Source organism: Gadus morhua, chromosome 16 (assembly GCF_902167405.1).
Source record: "Gadus morhua chromosome 16, gadMor3.0, whole genome shotgun sequence".
Classification (NCBI taxonomy): domain Eukaryota; kingdom Metazoa; phylum Chordata; class Actinopteri; order Gadiformes; family Gadidae; genus Gadus; species Gadus morhua.
Genome location: NC_044063.1, coordinates 23,480,440 through 23,500,071, shown reverse-complemented (window position 1 = coordinate 23,500,071; position 19,632 = coordinate 23,480,440). Strand labels below are relative to the sequence as shown.

Here is a 19,632-nt window from a genome sequence, read left to right as displayed (position 1 = left end):
ACTTCAAGGTGTTAAGGTGTTAAAAACAAACAATTTTCATATTACATTGAGGACCCAAGTCATGAATATGCTGTATAGGAATACACAGTATATGATAGAATCCATGTTAACATGATTTCCCATGTCTACTCATTAATTGAATTCAATTGAAACTAAATTGATGACTTTTAAACTTTTTTTTTCATCAAAACTTACCAACATAGGAAATATACATGTAGGGGATACACGATACATCACCAATCCCTAGCTTAGAGAAACCATTTATGAATCACCCTTGAAGGAGCACAGCCACAAAGTGTCTCTGCTGTTGCCGGACAGCTCAAGACAAATTACAGGTCATCACCTCAAATGACAATCCTTCCATCACACTGGACACCAAGCTACCCCCACCGAAAACAAGGGAGAATCAACGTGTGGGGATGTAAATAGCTGTTCCCCATATAAACCTGGAGGAGAACTAGAGAAAGCCAATTGCAGCTTCTATATTTAGGTGTCTGCCTGGAGGCAAGGCTGGCAGCTTTGAGAAGGATGTGTACTTTTCCACCGTTTCCTCAACTCCCCCCTCCCCAAAAAGAACAAAATAAAAACAAAAAGCGTCGTCCTTCACGACAATCACTGGGCAGCTGTTGTGGCTAGGCCTACCCACCAAACAATTCACACCCAGCTAAGCAAGAAAATAAATAAAGGAGAACATTCTACAGCTGCATTGTTTCACTCGACCGGTCTGTGTCTGATGACATGGACATTGTGATTGCTGGTGGGGAAAGCTATACACACGTGAACAGCGTCCAATGTCTCCCAACCTCGCCCCCCCCCCTCACACCCTTTTCTGATCCTTTACGATTGCTTCTCACCTCCCACCGCAAGGGGTCTGTCTCTCTATGTGTCTACATATCTCTCTCTCTATAAATATATATCCTGAGCTAGCATCCATGTGGCATGCATTAACACCTTGATAAAAGGAGCACAAGAGCCTGTCTACAATTTCCTGTGGATGGAGCCGGATGCTCTGCAAAGACACAGAGTTTAGGGGAATATCTGGAGATTGAGATGTGAGAGAGGGCCAAGTAGCGGCGCCCATTCTTCACTGCAGTCTGCAGGCGTCTGACTGGTTCCCTATTTTTCACATTTACCCCTCAAGTGTCACTCCTGTGGCTTCTTTGTCTTCTCTCTCTCGCGTGGAATGAGCACACAAACTGAAGACACACACACACACACACACACACACACACACACACACACACACACACACACACACACACACACACACACACACACACACACACACACACAAAGAAAAACACAATCACATACACGCAGGGCAAGAAAAGAGATCGCAGCAAGGACTAATTGTTGACAGGTGGCCCTAATGCCCTCCTTTGAAACCAAAGTGTGATTTACGATCACGCTCCGCAAGACCCCGGCTTTCAACGCTGCTACTGCCAACTTATCTTACTCTTTGCTCTCTCTCTCTCCCCCTCCACTTCCCTCCCTCTCCATCCCGTGCTCACTGCTTTTTCTCTCTCTCTCTCTATTGCGCCACATTAGCTAGTGCGCACACTTTCACCTTCTGACTGGCGGCCTTTGATGTAACCCACTACTCCCCCCCGCTCAGATTCCCATTCTCTGCTCTCGTGGCAGCCGATCGCCCGCTGACCAAACACGTACAACCCCCACCCCGACCCCCCCCCCCCCCCCCCGGATAGATAATGGACCGCTCCAGCAGCGCGACGTGTGAGCGTGTATGTTTAAACATACATCACAGGTGTTTATGTGTGTGTGGTGTGCGTGGTGGGGGGGGGGGGTAGGCAAGGGGTATGGGTCTCCGCCAGGGAGGGCAGGAAGGGCAGAGAGGAAGCCAGGGCGCCACAGCAAATTTGGGGGAGTCGAGCAGGAAAAAAAAAAGGAAGAGTGGGAGGAGGGAGGGAGAACTGACGATAACATGACTCGTCCCTGACCCGAGTGCTGTGTGCACCTTATAACACACGGCATGCGATTGTGTGTGTGTGTGTGCGCGTGTGCGCGTGTGCGTGCGTGCGTGCGTGCGTGTGTGCGCGCGTGTGTGTGTGTGTGTGTGTGTGTGTGTGTGTGTGTGTGTGTGTGTGTGTGTGTGTGTGTGTGTGTGTGTTCAGACTGAGTGGTGAGGACATGCACCGAATGCCAAGTCAAGATACAGCTTACAGAGATCTTCTGGCACATATTTCTTTGAATACTCACTGGAACCTCTTTGATGTTGTGGTGAGAGAGAAAGTATGTGTTTGTGTGTGTCTGTGTGTGTCTACTGGTGTCCAGGAGTGCAAAGAGGGCACACAGACAGTGTCAGCAGCCAGCCGTGGTGTTTGACAAACATGGAACCCAAGGCTGGGACATGCAGGTCAGAGTCCTAGAGGACAAGATCTTCATAGGGCGTGCATTTGCAAACACAGACGTACAAATGCACGTACACACACACTCACACAAGCACAGGGTGCTATATTGTGTAAAATAAGCAATTCAAATGATGATACCTTCTTGCCCATCACACGGTGCTACTTCTACTAAAGCACTTCCAGGGAGGGGAAGATACCGTGCAGACGGCCCAACAGCCTGGCAAATGTGTGGGCTGTTTGGGGCTGCGTAAGAGGGTGCCGCCTCCGCGTACTCGTGGCCCACTAGCGATAGTTTCAATTGGATCTAGTTAATGCTAAGATGCGTTTCTCCTTTCTTAACTGCTATCTCTGTGCTATTATGTACTTTTATTTTTCCATTAACGTTAGTGAACAGATAAGGTCAGTTCAGAGGCTCCCTGGATCCGTCCCCTGAATCTGGACAAGCTGCAAAGAAACTCCATAAAAAGGAAAGATTCATAGTCTCGCAAAAGTCAAATTAGGATGGAACTGCTCTGTACTCTTTGGTGACACCAGGAATTGGCTCGATAACGGTGAGGCCGATTAGATGACTCTAATGCTTTTGATCTTTGCTGTAGTCTGCTTTGTTTTCGTGTTCTCATCGAGAAGCTCCGGCCCCCCAGACGTGTTTGTCTCTGAGCTGGAGTGAGTTTCCCTCCCCGGAAATATTTTCTTACGCATACAAACACTCTTAACTTCATGACATATTCTTTGACGTAGAACAGCAACATTATCTTGAGAACAGACAAAAACAATCAAACGACTATCATCCATTAATTGCTTTCATGTTTAAATGTAAAAATAAAATAAATTCCCTGCAAACTTCTGTAGAACTGATAATATGCTAAATTTCATTCTTCATTCTTATCAATGAATTGATTGTTAGTATGATAAATGTTGTTCAACACTGAATGCATTGAAGGTGAAGGTGAAGGAAAAGGATAGAAGAGAAAACACGACCCAATATAAGTCACTCTCTCTGCTCCGACTCTCTACATTGAGGTGATAACGCTGTATGCCCAAATGTAATGGACAGGCAAGATGTCGTCCCGGAACCAATGAGGAAAGAAATACCCCAAATGGTCACAAATGAGCCGGGAGTGTTACTTAAATTGGCTCAAAATTGGTCAATGATAACAACAATTCTCACTGCATTTCGGCTCTGAAATCGTACCTACAGCTCCATTAACGATAGGGCTCGCAGCGTTTGGCATGGTAAGCGAGATTTTGTAAGGATTCTACAGAAAACCTCCCACCCCTTCCTACAGGCCTCCGTCTGATTAATCAAATGTTGTCGGGGTGTAGGGAGCTTTTATTGTTAAAAAGTGTATTTCAGGATGACCTTAGGAAGCATAAGGACACCTACAACCTCATTACATGTTAATAGCAGGGCCCTTAGCATGCATCCTCTGTGCGCTTACCGTGTAGCGGTGAGCCTGACGGACTGCTGGAGAGGCCAGGTATGGGGCTGCAGCGTCCACCCACGCCACTCCCCAGGACACAGCCCCCTCCTCCTCCACCTCCTCCTGCTCCTGCTCCTCCACCGCCGCCGCCGCCGCCTCCGCCCCCCCCTCCGGCTCCTCCGGCTGCGGCCGCGCTGCGGTTGAGCTCCTGCTCAATCTCCTCGAGGCCGGCGCTCTTCTGGAAGCGGGACATGCGGTTGACGACGCGGGGGGACATGTGCGTGCGGGCGCACGGGGCGCCGCCGTACGGGTTGAGGGGGAAGACGTGGGTGGTCCCGCGCAGGGTGCTGACCGCCACCCAGCGGCTGTCCTGGCTGAAGCACATGTCCTGGACCTGGGGGGGGGGGGGGGGGGGGGGGGGCAGATGGAAGAGCACCAACACGATTCATTAATTCCCATTGGTATAGCTGCGTCAGTGGGCATCATCACGTCCAACTATGGAATCGCGGATCCTTGAAAGTCAAAGTGAGGAAATGGTGGAAAAACGTATCATAGGGGTATCACAGATGGTGCAGCACCCTAATGAGGTCACAGGCAAAATGTGAAATTGAGTATCAAATGTAATTTGCTATTTGAACTATGCAAATGTGAATGTCCCACTAAACACAGGCCTCGGCAACAGTGAGTAACAGCTCTCCGAGCTCAGCGATTCAACCGGGGATTGGTACCTCATACCACAGGTTTTCAAAGTGTGACGCGCAAAAAAACTTCACGGGTGGCTTGAGTCAGTAGCGGAAATGTAAACAATGATGTCAAAACTCTTATTCTTTATATATTTATTCTTTCACAATTTCAAGTATGATGGATGAATCAACATATATTTACGATCAGGATTATACAATTCATAGTTAGAAACACTTTGATTGGATTATCCCAAACCATCACACACCGTCTACCCCTCTGGGAGTCAGATAGTGGGAGGCGTCTCCTATTAAACCAGTCTCGGTGTGCCTTGTGTGTGCAGGGGGGCAGAGCTGGGGATTAACCCAAAAAGCCTCAGCAGAGACAAGGTGAGGAGCTGTTTGAAAGAAGCAAAAAAAAACTGAAGACACACACACACACAGCCTTTCTTTGAGCACAGACTACCCCAACGTTGACTGTCTCACTGGAGACACATAGTTTAGATAGCATCTCAATGAGCCTGTCAGACATGTAGGAGACCAGACCAAGATAGGCTTAGAGAGCGAGTGAGAGAGGTGTGTAACTGTTTCTGTGTGTGTCAGTGTGTGTGTGTGTGTGTGTGTGTGTGTGTGTGTGTGTGTGTGTGTGTGTGTGTGTGTGTGTGTGTGTGTGTGTGTGTGTGTGTGTGTGTGTGTGTGTGTGTGTGTGTGTGTGTACAGTGAGAGCAAGAAATAAAGAGACACAGACAGACAGACAGAGAGGAATGGATAGAATGGGGATAGAGAAAGCCAAATGAGATAGTGATGGTGTTGATTGATAAGGTGTTTGGAGGAGGGAGAACAAAGGAGATCATTTGGGTTTGGATGAAGGTGGAAAGAGAACCATCCCGTTTGGTGGCCATCAGCCAGGTATTGGTCAGATATACACACTTGAGCGCTGTTGTGTTAGTGTGCTACCAGCTAAGGCCTAAGTGTATGGTTCATCCTCCCCACAAGGCAGCCTTCTATATTTTATAGGAGTAAAGAGGGTTGTAAGGTGGGGGGGGAGGTGTTTTATTGCCTAACCCTTGCCCTGGTTGACTACAGCCTGCATGGTAGAGAAAGGATATTTAAACACTTGTTATCTTGTCTGTTGTGATAGTGCTGTGTTGGTATGCCTTGACTCTATAGTGTTTCAATATATTTGTGTCAACATCTTGACACTTAAAACCAGTGCACGTGGGTGAGCCAACACCTTAAGGTGCAGAGACACTCCCAGAAATATCTTAACACAGTATCACAAACACACACACACTCACACACACAAAAACACGCACACACACTAACATAGAGACACACGGCGACGTCTGCCCAGACCAAAGCAGATCCCGGTACCCCGTGCTCAATGGCACTCTGTTGGCTCCTTATCCACAGAGGAGGAGGAACTGATGACACCCTGGACAGTTCAGACACAGATATGCCAGAGAGGTGTGTTTAAAGTGTCTGCTGAGGGAAAGGAATCTTTTTTCCTTCAGTGGCACTGGTCGGGGACATTAGCCAGCGCCACTCACCTGGGAGGAACTCACCTGCGGCATCGCAGGAATGTATACTGATGGAGGGATAAGAGCGGGGAAAAATGGAGGGCCAAGAAACAGGGGCTGCCACACTTGAAAGCTTCATGCTGCCACAAATGACGCTATACACGGCAAACAAACAAGGAAGCACAAATCCATTGCCCTTCATTTAAAATACGTCGTGAAGTAAGTAACGAAGAATGTAGCACAGGACGCTAAGAATTAAAACGACTGAACTAACGCAGGTATCGTCGCCCCGCTGCTCTGGAACTTCATGTACCCCTCCTCCTCCTCCTCCTCTCCCCCCATCGGTACCTCAGAGCCTCATGCCTGTTATCAGTTTGCAGGTCTGTTTACCTGGCCCGGCCCTGGGTCACTGACAGCCAGCCGCGTGTTTGGCTGCTCCCAGACAGATAAGGGACGCGCCGCTCCGCCCACCTAAGTGCACAATTTATCACCATCCAGTGTGTGTGTGTGTGTGTGTGTGTGTGTGTGTGTGTGTGTGTGTGTGTGTGTGTGTGTGTGTGTGTGTGTGTTTGTTTGTGTATGTGTGTGTATATGTGTGTGTGTGTGTGTGTGTGTGTGTATGTGTGTGTGTGTGTGTGTGTGTGTGTGTATGTGTGTGTGTATGTGTGTTTGTTTGTGTATGTGTGTGTATATGTGTGTGTGTGTGTGTGTGTGTGTGTGTGTGTGTGTGTGTGTGTGTGTGTGTGTGTGTGTGTGTGTGTGTTTGTGTGTGCACTGATAACCTCCGTGGCCCTGATCACCGGAGCGAGGCCGGCGTTCTGCGTTGCTTCTTTTTGTGTGTGGTGTTTTTACGACCGGATCAAAGCAGATTCCGTGTTCAGTTAAGCAGACCTGCTGCACGGGTTGTACATTAACCAAAAGTCAGCGTTTATATATATTTGAGTGGGGAGAGAGTGTGTGTGTGTACACACAAGCACGTGTTCAGTTGATATGACGGAACCAAAGAAAGGCCTGAAGGCGTTTTGTGTCAATGCTCAAAAAATATTTAAATCACAGCCGATAAAAGTGGATAAAAACCAATAACGCTATTGATGAAAGAAACTACGGTAATATTTAATTATTGTTGGTCACTGTGTTATCAGAGGAATAACGAGACACATGGGGTCGTTACTTCCATGTCTCTTCAACGTGTACTGAAGGGGGCGGTTTCTGACCCAAATTGTACTAGAGGCGACAAGCAATTTGGAAACGGAATAGCGAACACAAAGTCTGCTCTATTGAACCGATTTTGAAAGAGACATAGGCCTAAATTCTACAGGGCTACATAAAAAATATGTTGAGTATTACCACTGAAAACCGTTGGGGGTATCGCAACCGATTGTATCGCAACCAATTGTATCGCAACCGATTGAATGTGTGCTTTGATTTCGCTATGATGTGTTAATTATAACATACGTATCATTGTAATAATAAATATCTTCTGTTTGGCTGTCAAACACACAACAAAACACTATGCCTGATCGCTGTTGGCAACGTGAAGTTTCCGCCCAGTCCCTGCTCGACCAATCAGCGATTACCTTACAATGTGAACCTCCTGCCCGATCCCTGCTTGACAAATCAGCGAATAGTTGAAACCGTGAACCACTCCAGATGTGGGCTATGTTTTGCTAAAATTCTGGAAGGACTGTATGTCTTTGCATACGCTTAGGCCCGCACCCATCAAAAGGGGCATGTTTGAGCATTTGAGCAAATGGGTTGATTTAGCAATTGTACTTGAGCTTGAGAATGTGTATACATCAGGAGTAAGGCGCTTTGAACATTTGTGGGGGCTGCAGGAAGCCCCAACAATCAACCAAACTCCTTGGGGTCCTCCAAGTCATCTCCAGCTTCACTTCTTTGGCCCCTTATTGTTTTGGCGACTGACACGTTCCAGTGAGAGTTAAGAGATATATCTGATATTTCTCAAACCTCGCAAAGTCATTTAAAGAGCATGTGAACCCACTATTTCAGCTGGAATTGCAAGACTGACATTAAAATAAATGTGTTTTGGATTGAGTTTTAGAAAACAGGGGGGCCTGTCATCCCCATGGTAACGACCCAAGCCAACATTGTGAGACATTTTTAGTACCGTCGTTGTGTATGAGCGTTATAATGAGCGATGTTGAACATGAAATGCGCTGCACACCTTAGAGTTATACTAATAGGGGTCCAGGAAGCCTAACCCTCGCTCGAACGCAGACATTCAATAAACCGCTGCTCAGACGGAGCTTCACCATTCACACACTGTGGCGTTGCACTATAAGTGTCTGCATTAGCTCAACGTTCTCCACACACACCATGCCGCCGGTGCCCCTTGGTCGTGACGTCTGAGTGCCTTGGAAAAGGCCCTCAGACCACTGCGATCAAAGCAGAGTGGAACGGTCATACTGGGTTTTGTGGAGAATGACAAAAACATAGGAGGTTACCCCCTATTTGTACATTTGAGTCTTATTTCAGTTATAAAATGGGTTTGGGTACACTGGCTCTTTAAGGATTGCAGTCCTTTACAGTATCCTCACTTTGCGAACAAAGCACATTTAGTTTCCATACACTGCTGTTAAACGATGAGGGACAATCGACGACAAAAAAGGATGAGGGAAAATCCATGACATTTTTTAACATCATTGACTTCGTTCACACCACGCAATTAGTTTAATTATTTAAACGGTGTCATTGCTGCTGCAAATTCGCAGCTCTCCGGGGCTTGGCACAGGCTCACTCTTTGCCACACCAGTGGGGCCAGTGTCTCCTTAATAAGAGGACACTTTTTCAGAGTGCTTGATTTTAAGTCAAACTTATTTTCACATGGGATAGGCAACTGTGGGGGGTTCAGAGTTCACGGTTCACTGCAATTTTTTTGTTTGCTTACATTTTGCCATTTTATTGACATATTTCCTGGGGCTATGAAAGGGATGCTTGATCACTGGGAGTCGATGCATGGGTATGAGCTACGCCTGGCACGAGCAAGAGGATTTAGAACAGCCTGTTTATATCAGGGGAAATTGAAAACCGTGTGCGTACGACTCAAATAGGAACATATGATAAATCTCAAATTTTTACAATCTTGAGTGGGATACGATTTTGAATCTTTTCTACAAAATGATGATCAATGAAGGCTGTAGTCACCCATTCATTCCTTCACTTGTTTCACATAAGGTTTGTTTTGTTGTTGCTTGGCATCTAGTGTTCAGAGACAAATGGATGACAAATGTTTTTCAGTCCATCTATAGAAATACGACAGGTGAGGCCACCATTTTCATTCATGTAAATACAACCTGTATTATTACAATTGTTTATATCGGGTTGAGTTTGATATTTTGTGACAACACATGTAGTCTACATGCTGTATTTCTATATAATTGACTCAATGGTAGGGCACACGGAACAAAAGGAGTTGGCAGTAGTGTAAGTAGCAATAGTTATACACAAATAGTAATTAAAAAAACATTCTGTCAACATGTACAACTCATGGTATTCATTTAATGGCCAAATAAAACCACTATGATGCACATGCCCAGCAGTTACATATTTTACCCAGTAGATTTCATCACAGATTTTTCTTATAACTGCTCGTTATCATATTACTGTTACGCACTTTATAGCTGTTTTTGCTGCATTTTATCTTGGTAAATAATTTGTTGTCCTAAAAAATGTTGTGGATGACTCATAACATAAATTTGGCATTTATCAAAATATAAAATCATTCCTCAACAACACAAGCCAAGGTTGGTTTCCACAAGCTGCTTTATAAGAGCAAAGCTGAGCCTGCCTCATTCGGCTTGGCTTTTTTCCTTTAAGTTCTTGAATATTCAAGTTCGGACGTTTGGTGAGTGCGTAGGGAAGTTGGTGTTCCAGATAAAAATCCAATGCTGCCTGTTCTCCACATGAAAGCATCTGCCTAGACGGGGGCTCTCTGTGTGACGAGACGAGCGTTTGGCTGACACAGGGAAGATCTGCTGCAACGCTCAGCACTAAAAAACTCTTTATTGGTTGTGTGGCGGTGTGGTGGTTGGCGATTTGTTCCCTATTTGCATCGGAATAACTCAATTCAAACTCAATAAGGACACCAAACTACAGACGCTACTGCTAACTTCAGCTAAAATTGAATAAGTGGACTCATTAATTGTTTTGATCATTATATTATTCTCTTAAAATATAGAAACTAACCCTGAATACCCTATAGGTGTGCTTGGTAGTGAACCGGCTCCCCAACCACCACCACCACAATTAAGTGGACAGCAATGGGTTTAATGAAAAAAACATCTTAGAGAGGGTGAGGAAACATAATGGTGGCTAAGCGTCTTGATGAGTGGCTACAGGTTGGAAGTGGTAAAAGGCCATGTATTTGATGGAAGATCCTACTATGGCTTACGGAAAAAGCATGTGATGGAACAGGGTAAGCGCCTAGATGCTGTGTTTGGGGCGTACCTTGGCCTCCGTCTCCCCGCGGTGCAGCGTGTAGAGGTGGTGCACGGCGCTCTGGGAGGACGCCAGCGGGTGCGTGAGGATCTGGAAGACGTGGAAGTCATGGCCCAGGGTGTCTGCCGTAACCAACAGCATGCCTGTCACGGGAAACCAGTCATCATCCTTAACCAGCTATCATCACGTAACACTGCGTTATGCTTGGGCATGGTCACACTGAGTAAGAAAGTCCAAGTAGTGCATTTTGGTGAAAAAAAATAATAAATAAAATGAAATAAAAATGCATCAAACAACTTCCCATCCATATGAAAATAAATTACTTAACAGGCTGTTAAAAGTTTTGTGATAAAAGACAAGATTGCTGGGTTTATCATTTGCTGATTTCCCATTAAATCATCATCATTTTCAGAAATAATGAATAGAGTAAATTCCTTGTAGATTTCAGTAAGATGCCGTGCAGATAATGAATTCCTAAAAGGGTTGGATATATCTTATTGACGTACTGAAAGCCCATGTTTCAACTGCCATTAATATGTGGCATGAACGTTTTTAGGGGCCAAGAATAAAAATGTTTGTTTTGAAAACAAACCACCCATTTAAAACTAGCCAGTTGTCACAGCAGTAAAAGCTGCATTACCCAACATAATTTGTTCTTTCTGGTATAAACTTCAGTGCATGTTGTGTGTGAGAAAATCAATGGTTATTTATGTGTGTGTCCAATGCATTTGGAGTGGTGCTGTCATCAGGAATAAGATTTGCTAGTTTATTGTATTTACCAAGAACCTATATCCTTTATACATTTCTCTGTGTGTGTGTGTGTGTGTGTGTGTGTGTGTGTGTGTGTGTGTGTGTGTGTGTGTGTGTGTGTGTGTGTGTGTGTGTGTGTGTGTGTGGGGTGCACGAGTGTGAACCAGCCTTTGTATGGAGCTAACCCCAACTGACAGGCCCATTCATTTGGCCACTTTTTATTTGAGGCTCGTCAAAGACACAGAAAGTACAAGGCTTCACCATAAACAACACGCTCAACAAACCACACCAAAACAAACCCGGATCTCAACTATTCTGGCCTCAAAACACTGCTTTTGAGGGCAGCCAAGGAAACACCCTCCCACATGCGTGCATGCACACAAGCACACACACACACACGCACACAAACCCCAACAACCTCATCCTCCTCAGAAGCAGTCAGGATGTTATAAACAACTCCAGAGATCTAGCACTCGAAATCTTACCAAAGAAAAAATGTGTCCGTTAGACTCAACACATATTGAATTCAGCTCCGCCCATGCATCCATAACCGATATTAAAGTGCTTGTGATTTTCTACTATCCTTCTGCATCCAATCCGTCATGCGATGGCTTGCTGTAGATTTTAATTACAAGCCAAACCTTTTATTGGCTGGTATGTTGAAATGTGAAATAGAGTCTGGAATTGCAGGAGATTAAACAGAAACATGGAACACGTGTGAGTTGGATGAAAAACACACCCTTGATATATATATGGGAGCAAAAAAGGGCAAAATGTATTTATACAAACCTTTTTAGACTTTTTTCGCAATATACACTGTTAACTACCAGCTCGACGTAGAGTGTGATGAATAGAAGAGAGCTGCGAGGGGATCAAGGGATGATGAAGGGAGATCTGTGGCATGGTCAAACAATTATGGGAAGGCAGAGGAGAGAGGAATGAAAGAGAAAAAATAGAGAAAGAGAAAGAACGACAGAGAAGAAAAGTAAGGGAAGCCGAGCGAGGCGCACATTAAAAGACGGCGGTCGACTATTCATTCTGTATCAGACCACACCAGAAACCCAGAGACCAGAGCACTCGGGGCCCCTGGGGCCCTCGAAAGAGAGAACGACAGATAGGAAGAATAAAAGAAAAAAATGAAAAGAAAGATAGAAGGAAAGAAAGAATAAAAAGAAAGAAAAAAGGAATGAAAGATTACCCAAACAGGGTGCCAAGCCACAAGAAGTGTTTGCGTCAAATGGGAAAAGAGAGGGAAAAAAAGGAGGGGGGACTCAGCCCTTCTAATTATAGAGGCTGGAAACGGAAGCGCCGGGTGATTAGGAGTTAAGGCGCTGTGGTCTGTTTATCTGGGAGCTTCCTCTACCCCTCGCTTATTTTTTCTACATCTCTCCTAACCTCCCTCTCTTTCTATCTTCCTCTGCCCGTTTTCTGGTCCATCCTGCCTCTTTGGGTTTATTTGTCCGTCCCGCCCACTGAGTGGCTGCAGAGTCTGGCCCTTGGTCTCTTATTTGATGTTTTTTTTTTTCTGACAGTTTAGGCCTGGCCACAGCCTTCTGGCCAAGAGACTGCATTTCTCCTCTGATGATCGTACAGTCTGGGCTCAGGCAAGTCAAACAGCTCTGGAGAGAGAGAGAGAGAGAGAGAGAGAGAGAGAGAGAGAGAGAGAGAGAGAGAGAGAGAGAGAGAGAGAGAGAGAGAGAGAGAGAGAGAGAGAGAGAGAGAGAGAGAGACTGGAGCTTTTGGTTATAGCTCCGACCCGACCGACGAGCACTTAGAGGACTGGGGCTTTTGTGGCCTTGTTGAAATACAGAGGACCTCTCCGAGAGGCGTCAGTTGGGTAGCCCGCGGGCGGGCCAAATTAAAAGCCAGCGGCGCGGCTCGGCGGGTGAAGAAAGAGGGCTTCGGGGAAACCAGAGGCCGGCTGGAGCGGGGTTTGACACGTACTATTTATAACACCTCGTCCCAGAGGTTACAGTGTTATTTACCAAGCCTCGATACCAGAGAGCACTGGCACCGGCACATAGGCGTGCGCTGAAATGGAAAGGATGACCTCTAATTTGCTATGTGTTCAGGACATGTGTCTCAATGAGACGTGAGGCAAGTGATATAATCATTTCCATAAATATCGCCTGGCTTTCTCCTTTCCTTTCTTCGCCCCTCTTTTTTTTGCTTCAAAAATCGTTTTTTGGTAAGCAGGCGGCAAGCTTTGCTGTCCTGTCCCTGGCCATACAAACAGAAAACATGTGCTCAATCCTATTAATGCTGGGTGGATGTTTCATTTACAAAGTGGTCGGCAATTTCTCTGCAAAAAGGCAGATGAGGAGAGTTTGAGTGGGGGAAAAAGAGAGGAAGATAGAACTAAAAGAATGACAGAGGTAGAGCGAGGTAGAGTGGAAAAGTGAGGTTGAGAGAGAGCGGTAGAGAGAATGAGACAGAGATATAGAGAGAGAGGTAGAAAGGCAGAGAGTGGCAGAGAGAGAGGTAGAGCGAGAGAGAGAGCGAGAGAGATGTGAAGGGCAGTAATTTCCCTATTTGGCAACACAAAAGGCCACAACATTTTGGTCCACTTTCTAATTAACAACACTAGGCTCCAAAAAGCTTTGAAAATTGCGAAAAAATCACAAATTATAACCATGTGTAAGGCATAAAGCACACAAGGAAGAGGACTCTCGGGATTCAGATGACTTTGCTGTTACCACGCATAAACTTCAGAGTAAATGAGCCCAACACGCAAATGAAAGAGTATCCATGGGTAAGAAGAGGCTTTGTCTTGAGGGTTGGCAAAGCTAGGTAAAGGACAGGGCTGTGCACGCTCACACATTTCCATGCGCATGAATATATACACCACTTGTCTTTTTAACCCCTCTGTGTCCACACAGCAACCTTTACATTGCGAGGGATACTATTGTCACCAAAGGATGGTACTGTGCCGGGTGTATCCGAGATTGAACAACGGATTTGCCTACCTAGCTGCACATGAAAATAAATAAAATCGCAGAGATAACGCGGATGGTGTTCACGTTTGTTTAGGGAAAAAGATGGACCACAGCGCTTATTAGGTTATGCATCGCGAGGGGGGGGGGCTAGAGCACCCCTCGCTGCCTTTATGTCTAGCTTGTGAAGTGTTTATGAAAGCCAGTTGAAACACACACACACACACACCCATGCGCGCGCACACAGACACACAGACACACACACACACACACACACACACACACAGGGGTGAAGTAGATGGGGGCCCCCAGCCAAAAAACCAAGCAGCCCACTCGTCCCCAGCTAAGTCTGAGATCATTTAGTCCCGGGGCCAGCCCCCTCCACCATCCATCTCTGTGCCCCACAAAACCATTAAGATAAGTGAGGAGGAGGGGGGTGTAGCACTTACAAGTTCACCAGTGTGCACAGACACACATGCACACACATACCCACAAGAAAAAAAAGTAACGAAAAAAAAAACAGCCACATGGACACACGGGTACACAGGGTCAACCTGCGGTCAATATGTTGTTAATATTTAACAGGCCCCAAAAAAAAGAATCTTTTGAACCATAGCCCCGGTGAATTCAATAACGAGAACTTCATCAAACTGAAGGAGTCCTCCTTTTCTCCCTGCCTCAGCGGAATAGTTGGGCGGGGGGGGGGGTAGGAGGTTTGGTGTTTAGACTTTGAATTGTGCTGATGGTTGAGGATAAATAAGAGAGCAAAGAAAGACGGAGGCGGTATGACACGAGCGGACAGGACCACCGGGCACAGTCTACCGTTCTACCGAGAGGGCCCACGTCATTTAGGGAAGGTCCTCCTAAGCCTTTCACCGCAACAGTTTTGGTGAGGGTACCTCTTGATTTATGGCCAGGCAGGCTGCAGGCACCCCAGGATGGGCATTTGGAGGCTTGGGGCCTGTCGGCGGCGGCGGCGGCTTGGCGCTCAGCTCAACGACGGCCGCTAACAGCGGCTTGTCTTGAGGGGCTTCTAAGGGGATCTCTTAAAATGGCTTCCGTGACGTCTACAACTCATCCTACCAGAAAGGGATGGAGAGTAGAAAGAAAGTGAGGTCTAGTAATAAATGGGGGGAGCAAGGAGGGGCGGGGGGGGCAAGCAAGAGGGAGAGTGAAATAAGGGAGAGCGAGAGTGATAACATTATAGAGTGGCGTCAAGGAAAAGCAGACGAGGGAGAATGATTTTTTTTTCTTTCTTTGCTGCATTTGATGTACAGCAAGCACCCGACGGAGGAGGGTGTTTCCATACGCCGCCGCGCTTTACGAGCGGACCACCTGGGAGCGCTCAGCAAATATTAATAGATATGAAAAGGTGTGTGGTCAGCCGGGCCAAGAGGGGGCCGCCATTAGTTTGATATTAAGATGGGAGGAATGCCGGCTCTCTTTTAACAAGGAGAAACTGGCCGGCCTTTAATGTCCCGCCGACACACTCAAGGGACGCAGCCACCGTGGCGTTCAAGTGCACAGAGCATGACCTCCTCTGAGGCAGGGCCCAGGGCTTCCTAACCTTGTGAAGATAGGGGAGGAACACAAATGTTTGATGCATTCTTAATGCTAAATGTACATTTGACCGACGCTCTGGATTGCGATGAACAAGGGCGGACTGAATTATTTTGAAAAGCAAAAAAGCAATGGGGGGATCAAATAAATAAGAATCACCTCTACTACTTTACCTGAGGCCATCTGGAGGACAAAAAGCAGCCCCTTAATCTGTTGTAAAGATAGATTTTGTATGAATGAATTTCATCACTTCTGTGGCTGCTTTTCTTTCTGGAATTTGCCAACAGGGGACAAACATGTTCTCCCAGCGGCTTAGAAGAGCGCTTTAACACCAGCCAGCTTTTGTTCCCAACATCTAAAAAAAATCCCCAAAACCAATTGCTCCTGAACACAATCTCCTGATGTCGGGACTGGGACTATTTAATCCCCTCGCGGAGGAAATGGGCAGACACTGGGGGCTTGGGCCACTAATCTGCCTGCTTTTACATTGTTTCTGATTTTCTTTTTCTATGTATCTCTGAAGATGTAGTGTTGACTAATAAATCCCTTTAAACATTCACAGCCACTGTGTCACTTACAGTGCTGTGATGGTGCCGCTGATAAAAGAAAAGGTGTGTCCGTGTGTATTTAGGTTGGGGTCAAGAAAAGGAGAACACTCAAAAGAAATAGAGTGGGGTAAGTCAAGGCATGTACTGGTGATTTAATTTTCCCTAAAACATTGTGTTCCTTCGAATACTGTCTTAAAAAGAAAACTGAGTTTAGGACCAATAAATAACTCCATAAATTTGAGCAACTCACCTCCCCACAACCTTTATTCACTAACCTTCACAGAGACATGCACGGTGAAGACCACCATCATCATGATTGTAAGTTATCCATGGCTCTACCTTAAGGAGGTGTGGGCTATGAGTTTAATGTTGGGTGGATTACTCATGCTTTCCGGCCAAACTAAAAGGATGACCTCCCACCCCCTCTCCAAGTGTGTGTCATAACGAAAAAACAACTACAGATGTTTTTGTATACTTCCCGTCTCTTTGAGTTATATCCCTTACAAAAAATTATATAAACATCCCATAATCGTTGAATGTACTTTTCTATGTAGTAATTGTTAACTTTTTCTGAAAGTTTCCCTCTGGAGCCCAACAGCTACCGTGAATTATTACTTTTGAATAGAAAATTGATTAACTGCCAGGTACTGTATTTCAGAATGACATTCATTTGTGTTCGATCAGCGAACAACCGGGTCATCAACCCAAGAAAACAATGCATGCATACAATAAATCCCTCCAATGCACTACATTTTCTTTCTCTTGCCTCTAACCCTTCTGTGTTCTCCGTCTGCTGTCCTGACTCTCCATCCTTCTCTCCCATCATTTACAGCACCTTCCAGCCCTTAAACACACCATGCCTCTGCTCTTCCATTAATATATGTATCAATACTTGATGATAACAATTGTTTTTATCTTCGGAGGTATGGCTGGTGAAAAACCTCTGACAGGTTGGACAGCCACAAGAGCAAACATGGGTCCCGGTCCGATGGAGGCTCTGTTTACTTTGCAAACACGGCGCAAAAGTACATTCTCACTGTTGGCTTGAGCATTCACGGAGGACAGTTTGGTGAAATATTTGGAAGGACAAAGTTAAGGTCAATTCTAGTACCAAATACGTATTAAGCGGTTGGTTCTACTGCTAGCATATAACATTTAAAACAGCAAACAAGAGATAAGAAAGGTGATTTCAGCTATAACCAGAAGATTCTGAGACCAAATTAACTGATTGTAGTTACAGATCTTGCGTCTCTTACTAGAGGAACACCTGAAGAAGTTAAACATAAGATATCTTGATGGCCTCCTTCATAGTAACCCCTTTGGTATTTTTAAGATAAATAATTATTGCATTTTATAAACTTTTTTTTAATGAAGAAAGGATTAAATAAAATTTATAAAATATTCATTATTGATTACTAATGCAGATGTAATAATTAAATGTTCAAACACATAATTCTACAAGTTTGTTAAATTGTTTGCAGAGGTATCAATAATGTCTTTATTTTCAAACTATGAAAAAAAAACCAATTGATAAATCTTAACAGTATTTCATGTACTTATAGAACCAACATATATGTTAACTTCGTTATAAAAAAAGCAGTATTCCCGAACCAGCATGTTGCTCACTTTCCAGTATTAACTTGCAGAATTTGGCTTAGCACACCCTCCAATGGTTGAATTTTGCCTAAGTGACAATTTGTATCCTGATATATTTGAGATACTTTATGATACTATACTATACTTGAAGGTTATTTCAAAATTTTCTTCAAAAAAGTATTCTTAAATTAGTCTCATAAATAATGCACTTAAATAACTATTAAAACAGCTGCCCCAAATCTCAATACTTTTTAGAATGTAAAAATCGTAATCTCAATAAACAATATATCCCTAAACCATTACTAAACATAAACAAACCAGTTGATATCAAATAAATATTTTGGCATGAGGTTAGACATGTTTGATGTCAATGATACGAATGATGGCTGATAACCATTATTAAACTAACTATAATTACAACACTAATTTAACAAAATGCACATATTGTAAAGATGTGCAACTATATTAAATGGCTTTTGCCAAGCTCATCTGGTCCTCAAACGAAAACAAGCAAAAGCAGAAGAAAGGCAAAGCGAGAGTGAGGGCTCTACGGAGGAGCCGCTGTAAATCACCTCGGCGCTACAGCTGTGAGTGCTAATGACTACGTTGGTGTGAAGACACAACTCAATCCCTGCTAAATGTGTGGCTGTGGGCCGAGCGTTGCTGGTCCCGCTCGGGAATTTCCCTTGTGTTTAACATGTGCGTGTGGGTTCAGGGGTTTTTGGCAGTGGCATGCTTTCCTTCACACATCAGTGAGATAGAGGGACAAGAGTTATTGCACCGTGGCGCACTGCCTTCATAGCACAGCTGCCTCAATGGTCGGCCCTCGACAGGCCAGCCTATTCATTAGGTTGCCCTGTTACTAAACATATATATGGTGGATGGGATGTTGCCAGGTAGAACTCTGGCTTTACCATCCGTGATTCGGTCTGTGTTTATCTGACATGTACGGATGGTATTTAGAAATACTCTTTAAATGTTTTTATCAAAGCTTCATCTAATTTCAACTAATTATTGTAAGCAAATTTGCTTATCAAATTTTAAGAGGGTCTGTGCCACAATATAAAGTATAATATAGGTTACTGATCTTTGGATAAGGTAAAGTATATGCTTGATAATATTGTTCCCATTACCAGTGCATAATAATGTGATTATGTGTCAGAGGAAGAAAAACGATAGACTTCGAAGGAAAAATAAAAAAAAAATAAAAGAAAGAAAATGAGAATTGAACGCTTATTTCCTGGTAAATCATTCCACCGGGCCCAAGCATAGAGCCATACAAATGCAGACGAGCCATTGGGCCTTCCTCCATCACAGGTCACGGATGTATTTTAACCCTGGCATCGTACCTAATAATCAAGTCAAGCATCGTTAGGCGCAAGTGAAGGGGACGAGACGTGAAAGAAAACAAGCACACACACATTGCAGCTGTTAAACAGAACGCCGCGGCACTTGGTCGCCGATCCCTCTAATTACACGACCAGGAATAGATCCACCGATCCATTGACACGCAGCGCAGCGCCAGCAGCCACACCAAGAGTCTGAGGCGGCCGGCACGACCTCTGCAGCCGCCCAACGCACACGGGCCCCTAACAGAACTCTACTGGGCTCTGTGCAAGTGAATACCGGCGGGGCTCCTGCAAGTGCTGTTGAGTCGTACTATTGTTTCATTGCCTTTTCTTGGTTACTGGAGGGTGACCTCGTGTAGGGCGCCTCAATGAGTCCTTGAATACAGTTCATATCAGTTCAGAATGCAGCCACTTCCTTCGCTGCATCGCAGAGAGGCCTCATTCAGAG

The 19,632-nt window shown here is 45.1% G+C and overlaps 1 protein-coding gene across 4 annotated transcripts in view; it reads right to left on the bottom strand.

Moving 5' to 3' along the window:
• The window catches only part of bcas3 (BCAS3 microtubule associated cell migration factor), a 212,175-nt gene that overhangs the window by 157,235 nt on the left and 35,308 nt on the right, over positions 1-19,632 (bottom strand). For all 4 annotated transcript variants that reach the window (XM_030381777.1, XM_030381779.1, XM_030381780.1 and 1 more), the window contains exons 14-15: positions 10,458-10,591; positions 3,809-4,184 (exon numbers count right to left, since the gene is read on the bottom strand). In XM_030381777.1, coding sequence (XP_030237637.1) covers positions 3,809-4,184; positions 10,458-10,591 — 510 coding nt within the window. The remainder of the gene's footprint in view (positions 1-3,808; positions 4,185-10,457; positions 10,592-19,632) is intronic.